At 40.6% G+C, this 8,410-nt stretch overlaps 1 protein-coding gene and 1 non-coding gene across 2 annotated transcripts; one reads left to right on the forward strand and one right to left on the reverse strand.

Annotated features, from left to right (window-relative positions):
* Positions 1-466: 466 nt before the first annotated feature.
* On the forward strand, positions 467-7,227 carry LOC145627851 (uncharacterized). The gene is made up of 3 exons (XM_081680194.1): positions 467-578; positions 4,611-5,320; positions 7,129-7,227. Exons 1-3 carry the CDS (start codon positions 467-469, stop codon positions 7,225-7,227), a joined length of 921 nt encoding a protein of 306 aa, XP_081536320.1.
* On the reverse strand, positions 3,454-3,559 carry LOC145629572 (small nucleolar RNA R71). The gene has a single exon (XR_014111737.1). It is a non-coding gene; the product is annotated as a small nucleolar RNA R71 (small nucleolar RNA).
* Positions 7,228-8,410: the final 1,183 nt, after the last annotated feature.

Raw genomic sequence — 8,410 nt, forward strand, 5'->3', positions numbered from 1 at the left:
TGGTAGTATGGTCACAAGGTTAGCTACAAAGCATGGGTATGAGAGGTATCTTCTTTCTTGCATGCCAGTGGGGGATCTTGACACCCTATATCTCGACACCGATCAACTAAAGCAAGTGCAATTCTTGGCTCGTAATGATAATGATGAGGTGTTCGATTGGCTTCGTAGGGGCTCTCATTGGTGTTATCTTTCGAACCCCTCTCTTACCTCTATTCATCGGGTAGCCCCAAATGTTTGGTTTATTCCCTCTAATAACCGCATCCCCGGGGACGATGAAGACATGGAGGATGTTTTGAATGAAGAGCAGAAAATTCATGAAAATCATTAACAGAAACTGCATTAACAACAACATCACCATTAACAACAACAACCGCGACAACAACAACAACAATAACAACAACAACTTCGTCAACGCCAACAACAACAACATCAAGAACAATAAGAATACAAATTTGCTAACCCCAATATGGATGCCCTTAGTAAGCAAATTAAGGGGATGCAAATTAATTTGGAAGGCATGTATCAAGATTTTGTGGCAATGTATAATCAAATGAGAGGCATTTCGGAGATGCAACAAGGTATGTTTCTCCAACAACAACAATTGTATGATGCTAGTGTTAACCACGGGGAAGTCTCCCCCATGGTTAACTATCCTTACTTTCCACCCGAACTTGGTCCTATTCCATCAAGTGGGTATCCTTATTAGCAAGGACCTCCAGGGTCCAACACTAAGACTCACTCATTCCCCGATACGCACAGTAACCACGATTACCGTGTTCCTGGTGGGAGCGATTATAGGAGTGATCCTTACTACCCCTATGTCAACCCCGATCATCCGCTACCGCTCGCCTTGCCCAAGCAATGTTCTCCCCTTGCCCCTTTAAAACAAGAAAACTTCAAGGGCCACTATGGTTGGCCACCCGGTTACACCGGGGAATAGGATCCTTATGGTCCCCCATCAGAGTTCTCCTATTATGGAGATGGCAATGATAATGTCGGGCCAAGTGGTAGTTAGTTCCCCTACTTTGTGCATTTTTCCTCCATCCCTTATTTTATGTGTTGTTTGCTTTGTATTGATGGGATGTTGAGATCTATTCATGTTTAGCTTAGTGATGAGTGTCATTTATAGCACTCATTTAGCCTCTTTTAGGATGATTTTCATGCTTCTTTATAGCCCTTTTCCTTAGTGTTTCCTAAGTTTTGTTCTTTATTTCGTTAGTTTGTGCTTTCCATAGTTAGTTTCCTTGTTTTGTGCATTTCTTTGTTTATTTGTTCTTTTTCCCTTTTATTTGTTTGTTTTCGTTTGTTTTTAGGTTATGATCGTGTCTCCAAGGATTCCCGAGCCTTCCTCTCATCAATTTGGATGCCTCATGTTTGCCTTTCGGAGCTTCAAGTGTGAAGGAACGCAAAGAGCAAGTCAAGAGATCGGTGCACGTATACGATGGGGGCGTCATCTTTGCCATGAACCCACTAAAATGGCCCTTTCAAGACTGCCTTCCTTGGTGTTCATCATCATCATAAAGACGATCCCACGAGGATGAGCTTGGACGAAGAAGAGGGGGGGCTCCCCTGCTGCCAGGTGCGGGCGCGCACGAGGGTGGTGCGGCCGCGAACCTGGGTGGCGCGAGCGCGCCTAGTGCGGGTGCGGGCGCGCCTTCCAGGGCCCCTGTTCCGTACCCTTTTTCTCGCGGCCGCGCCTCTCCTCTGATGCGACCGCGCCTTCCGGGATTTATTTTGGGACGATCTAACTAACTCTTCTTTTGTATCTTTCCTATATATAGTTTTTCCTTCTATTTTAGGAAGAGAAAGAATTAGAATAGAATTAGAATTAGTTTTTGATCAAAATTAGAGAGATTTTTAGAGAGAGTAACTCTTGGTTTTAGTGAGAGAAATTCATGGTGGATTGTTGATGATTGAAGCTTTCTTTAATTCCTTTGATCTTTTATCAAGATTGTAAGATTTCCTTTTATTTAATTCAATCTTTAGTTTGATCTTTAGTTTGATTTCAGTTGTTTGTTGAATGTTCAAGTTTGATTGAAGATTGATTGATTTGTGTTTGATTTTAGCTTGTTTGATTTGATCATGATGAATTTGTTTTTTAGTGTTTCTTTGATTTTGATTTCAATGGCTAGTGAGTAGATAGCTTGCTAGGGTAATGGTGAAGCATGTATGAGTAATGGATTAAAGCTAATTGGGGAAAATTGATGGAGTTGACTATGTGATTAAATTGGTAGATGATCATGTGCATGTGTGTGATTAACTAAAGTGTAGCTAACTTTGATTGTTGCACTAGATTGCATTGTAAGTTCACATTGATACGGACCATTGATTTGTGGCTTGCATTTACACGATTGAGGTGTCTTGTGATGTTTCCTAGCTAGAGTTTATCGTAGTTGACACTAGTTAGACCTCTAAGAGAATAGCTTGATATGCTCTTTTGGTTGCATGATTGATTTTCCCTCACATAGCTTGACTTAGTCAATTTGACCTCCCAATTAGTTGAATCCATTATGATTACATGTGGATCCTAGCCCTAGTGTTTATTACATTTGATTTCTTCTCGTTTATTAGTCGTCTTTGTCCTAGCATAACATTCACACCCAATCATTAAATTTCGGAATAGCTTGACCATAGACAATAGATAATCGCCCACCATTCCTTTGGGTTCGACCCTCAACTTACCATTATACTTGTGTAGGGGTGTGTTGTGTGTTTACAAATTTTGTTTGGCTTTGGGTAGGGGTTAGCTTCAACGACCTAGCTTCAACCTGCGTCAAAATGGCGCTGTTGCCGGGGAATGGCGTTGTGATTTTGTATTGTTGTTGAGTCTATTCCATCTTATTCAAAAATACAAAAAGTTTTTTCTTCTTTCTTTTAGGCTATACTTGTAGCCGTGTTACTAACAATTTCTTTTGAGCTTTTGCATGCATAGTAGAACTCGTGTTAGGACCTTAGTTCCTTTGGATCCGGAAATTGAAAGAACTCTTTCACGAAGAAGGGTAGCCAACCGGTCTTTGAGCCTAAGTTCCTCAAGTGAAGAAGAATTTGTGGAAGAAGAAGAGCAAGCCATGGGAGAGAATCCAAGAGTAGCTTTGAAGGAGTTGGGAATTCCCGGTGCTTATAGGTTTGAGAGTGGCATTGCTCCACCTACAACACCGGCGAACAATTTTGAAATTAGACAGGCCATGATTACTTTGATAGAAAGGAGGCAATTTAGTGGAGCCAAGAGTGAGAGCCCGTTGAATCACCTAAAGGAATTAGAGAAGTATTGTAATACTATCAAGGTGAACGGCATTTCTCAAGAGTTTATTCGGCTAAATTTGTTTCCCTTTTCTCTTATTGGTCGTGCCTTAGAGTGGTTGGATAAGGAGGTTAATCCAAATTCCCTTAGGACATGGGATGAAGTCACCAAAGGTTTCTTGTCTCGCTTTTACCCACAAAAGAAGACGGCGGAGGCTAGAGCCTTGATCCAAGGATTCAAACAAAGGCCTAATGAGAATCTCTATGAAGCATAGGAGAGGTACAAGGAGTACCAAAGAGAGTGTCCACATCATGGAATTCCTACCTATCAAGTGATACAAATTTTTTATGGAGGCTTGAGTGCTCAAGGCAAGTCATGCCTAGATGGAGGAGCCGGAGGTCCTATAATGAATAGGACGGAAGAAGAGGTAGTTGACATAATTGAGGATGTGGTGAGATACTATAGAGATTGGAAAGAAGGGGAGAGGGAGTCTACGATCAAGAGTGGCTCGACGGTTTATTCGGTGGATTATCTCAAGGCGATTAACAACTTGTCTTCCCAAATTTCAAATCTAGGGAAGGAAGTGACGTCGATCAAAGCAAAGCTTGAGAGTGTTTCTACGAATTCATTGAGTCTTCCCTCCCAATCTAATGGGAGAGGTACATTTTCTAACTCTTCTCCTTCTACTTCCAATAACATGCCAAGTGGTTGTCTATTTTGTGATTCTTGTGGATCTTATGATCATGATTCTTCCATGTGTTCTCAAACTTTTGTTGATGGATGTGTTGAAATTAATGAATGTGAACATGTGAACTTTGTGTCTAATGTCAATGGTGGTCAAAGATTTAATGGACCTAAAAATTTTAGTAATAGGAATTCTCACCCCCAAGGTGGTTTCGATAACTACAACAATGGAGGCTATAGGAACCAAGGAAACCAAGGTTTTCGAGGTAACTATAACAACCAAGGCTACAGTAATCAAAACCCAAGCCATGGGTATGGTAACCAAAGCCAATCTCAAGGCTTTGGTAATCATTACCATAATGGTGGCAATAATCAAGGTCGTGGCAATTGGAACAACAACCAAAATCGGGTAAGTTTTCAAAATAACAACCAAAGGGTACCCCCACCTGGTTTTGCTCCAAAGCCTCAAGGCAATGGTGAAAATTCTTATTCCCAACCATCATCATTTAAGACAAATTTGGAAGAAATGATTGATAACCAAACCAAGATCATCAACACATATATGGTGGTGAGTGACAAGAAATTTAATGAGATGATGACTCATAACAAAATGCTTGAGACACAAATAACCCAACAAGCTAACACGTAAAGGATTGTGCTAGTCCATCCTCTTTGCCTTCTCAAGGAGTGGAACCTAAGAAACCCGTTTGTTCAATCACCACTAGCAGTGGGAGAGTTCTTAATGAGGGAGCTTCTAGGTCCATTGAGGAGGATGAGGAGAGGAGTGACCCAAGAGTGGAAGTTGAGAAGGTTGAGTATAAAAGTGTGATTTATGAGGAGGTGCAAGAGAAAAAAAGGAATAGTGAGAAAGAGCGTGAGGAAGTGCGGAGACCCGACCTTCCATACCCACAAAAATTCTTGAGGCACAAAATTGATGAGCAATTTGGAAAGTTTATTGCTATGCTCAAGGAAGTTCACCTTTCGATCCCCTTCACCGATGCAATTACCCAAATGCCTAGGTACTCTAAGTTCCTTAAGGAGATTTTGAGTGGGAAGAGAATGTGCAATGAAGTTGATTCGATTGAAGTTGGGAGTTGTTGTAGTGCTTTCATTCATAATGAGTTGCCCAAGAAAATGGAGGATCCGGGAAACTTCTCTAATCCATATGAGATCAAAAGGAAAATGTTTAATAATGCTTTTTGTGATCTTGGAGCTAGTGTGAGCGTCATGCCTTATTCCATTTTCAAGAAACTCGAGTTAAGTGAGCTACTCCCATCTAACATAACCCTTCAATTGGCCGATCGGACTATTATGATTCCAAAGGGGAGAGTTGAGGATGTTCCTCTTAAGATAGGAGGGTTCACTATTCCCGTTGATTTGATTGTGCTTGAGATTGTAGAAGATGACCATATCCCTATCATTTTAGGAAGACCTTTCTTAGCCACTTCGGGAGCTTTAATAGATGTGAAAGGAGACCGTATTACCTTGAGAATTGGTAAGAAAGAGGAAAGCTTTGAGTTGAAACCAATGCATGAGTCTTTGTCTCTTATGCAAGGAATTATGTGTGCTAATTCCCCTCGCTCTATTGATAATGTGTGCATGATTAATTCTTCCACTAATGATGTTCTTGAGAATTGTGATGATGTTCTTTCAAGTTTTGATGGCAAGAAGGTTAGTGAAGAGAAAATATATGATGATTCCCAAGCTAACGGACGAGGAGGAAGTTGAAATCCCTCATTGGTTTGAGCTCTATCCTCAAAATGGAGAGGATGTTCCCATGAGTATAGATGGTGAGGAATCATCTACAATAAGCAACAAGCCAAAGAAAAAAGCTCGTGATTCTATGAATAAGAGAGAGAAAAAAAAGTTACGGAAAGAAAAATTTGCAATTGAAAAGTCTTTGAAGGAAGTTTCATCAAGCAACAACAAGAGGTTGCTAGAAGTTGAAAAAGAATTTGCTCTTTCCGCTACCTTGAAGAAGGTGGTGTTATTTGACCCTCATTGATTTGGAGGAAGGGTCGAGCTTAGACCATAAGCAAGCGCTTCCCGAGAGGCAACCCGGAGATTTCTAACTTTTCTTTTTTATTTTTGAATTTCTCTTATTTTACCTTCTTTTATTTTCTTTTCTTTAACTTTTCTACTTGATTGGATTTGTAAGTTGCATTTTTGGGATTGGATTTCATTAAGTGAGCATGAAGAATGAGAAGGTGTTTTGCGGTTTTTGATGTAACTATACTCGATTTTATCGAAATTTGAGGTAAAAGGGTAAGAATCTTGGTGAGGTAAGTTAGGGATTTTGTGCTTTAAAGTTGAAAGAAGTTTGCATTTGGTGGGTTCTTATGGTGGGTTCATGAAATTCTGGTTTTAAACTCACTAAAACGGGATTTTGTTACTTCCTATGTTGGTATTTATCATCATCATTATTTGTGAACCCACCAAATGAACGCACCAAAAACCTAAAAAAGAAGAAGAGAGAGCTAGGTTGGGCTCAGGTGCGGCCGCGCATCAGCCCGAGCCTCTCCTTTATCTTCCTTCCTTCCTTTCTTCTTTCATTTCCCCTTATTCCTCCTTCATAGTTTCGACCCCCATCATCCTCAAACCCTCAAAACCGCACCACTACCTTCAACAACTCATCAAAATTTCAACTCAAATCACTGAAATTTTCAATCCAAATTCACTAAAACCTTCTACCTTTTCATCCAAATCATCAAATTCTTACTACTTTCATCAAATTAAACCTCCAAACTCTCTCATCCACACTTGGGTATAATTTGGGGTTTTTCTATTTGGTGGAAATTGGTGGTTAAAAGTGGTTCAATCTTGCTTCATATATGGTATAATCATCTTCTCTAGATTTTAATTGCTCAATTATGTCATATATTTGCAAGTTTTGATTTGTTCATGAGCATGAATAGTGGTAGTACCAACTTTGACGATTTTAATGATTGATATTGGTTTTTGGTTGATTATTTGAGTTGTTTGTTGTTTGATTTTACCTCACATTGTGTTGTTTGTTGATTTGTAGCATTTGTGAGCAATTTTGTTGAGAATTTTGGAATTTGAATTTTTGTAGTGTGGGTAGTAAGGTGCTATTGTGGTATTGGTGGTTCTTCTTGTGATTGTTGATTGTGTGAGAAGAAATTGTTGGTTGTCTAGTGTTGTTTGGTAATTTGGATTGGAATTGTGATTTGTGGATATTGAAGTTCTTGGTTGGAGATTTTGCGGATTGTTGTGGGAATTTTGTGATTGGTTTTTTTGTGATCCTTGCACTTGAAATTCATCATGTCGAGAGTCCTCAATAACCTTGTTAAGAAACGCAAAACAAACGCCTCCACTGATGAACCTACCCCAAGCACATCCTCCTCCCAAACACGTAACCCTACTCCACCACCCAAAGAAAATTCAACGATAAAAAACACAAGAATCGGTACCATAAACTAAAAGAAAACCGCTCCCTCAAACCCACAAGACACTACTTTCAATCCGACATGTCCGCATTGGGGATTGATGAGGATGTAAGGGAGTTGTTGATCAACCTACGAATGGGCACATTCATCTCCCGTAGCTACCGCACCTATGTTGAGCTCACTCTCGAATTCTTTGCTTCGGTTGAGATAGTTCCCGTAGAGGGTCAATATAAGGTTCAATTCCAAATTTTCAACAACTTCTTTGACCTCTCCTTAGAGCAATTCAATGCCGCTCTAGATTTTGATCCTCATGGTGACATCTTGGATCTAGAGCCTTATTTTTTTGAGGAATATGATCAGGATTCTTGGTGGGACGATATCTCCGGAGGTGGTGAGTTTATCACCAAGCGGACCAAGATTAGCAATGTCTACCAACCTTGTCTTTGGGTTGTTCACCGTCTTTTGGGGTACTCAGTTTTCCCCAAGCAAGAGTTGGGCAAAATGAGCAAATTGGAGTCAAAATTCTTTGGTTGGCCCCTAGAGGATAATATCGTGGCCGGTTGAACTTGGGGTACATTTTTGCCACCTATTGTGTAGCCTTGGAAGACCGGGACACCGGGGAGATTCCTTGTGGGGGAATGGTCACTAGGCTCTTGACCAACCTCCACCTTGATCATCATTTGCCATATTGCAAGCCGGTTGGAGATGCCGACTCCGTGTACCTTGAAATGAAACAATTGGGGCAAATTCAATTTATCTCCAAACATTATGAGGAGGGGAATTATGAGTGGCTTCGGGATAACAAGCATTGGTGCTACCTTCCCAACCCATCTTTGACATCTCTCCACCGGACGGACACCCCTAATGTGTGGCATGTCCCCAAGAGCTTCCACTGCCCATTCTTTGATTCCGATGAGGAAGAAGAAGAAGAAGAAGAAGAAGAAGAAGAAGAAGAAGAAGAAGAAGAAGAAGAAGAAGAAGAAGAATAAGAAGTTGAGGAGCAACAACAACATCAACAACAACAACAACAACAACATCAAGGGCAATCGCAACAACCTCAATTTGCTAGCTCCGACTT

The sequence above is a fragment of the Chenopodium album genome, chromosome 4 (genome assembly GCF_948465745.1).
Source record: "Chenopodium album chromosome 4, dcCheAlbu1.1, whole genome shotgun sequence".
NCBI lineage: Eukaryota > Viridiplantae > Streptophyta > Magnoliopsida > Caryophyllales > Amaranthaceae > Chenopodium > Chenopodium album.

Excerpts from the sequence above, each read along its gene's own strand:
- LOC145627851 (XM_081680194.1), top strand. The coding sequence starts at position 467 with ATGGATGCCCTTAGTAAGCAAATTAAGGGGATGCAAATTAATTTGGAA. Across the intron at positions 579-4,610 it reads CATTTCGGAGATGCAACAAG|GAGTGGAACCTAAGAAACCC; the intron begins GTATGTTTCTCC and ends TGCCTTCTCAAG. Across the intron at positions 5,321-7,128 it reads ATTTGATTGTGCTTGAGATT|TTCTTGGTTGGAGATTTTGC; the intron begins GTAGAAGATGAC and ends TGGATATTGAAG.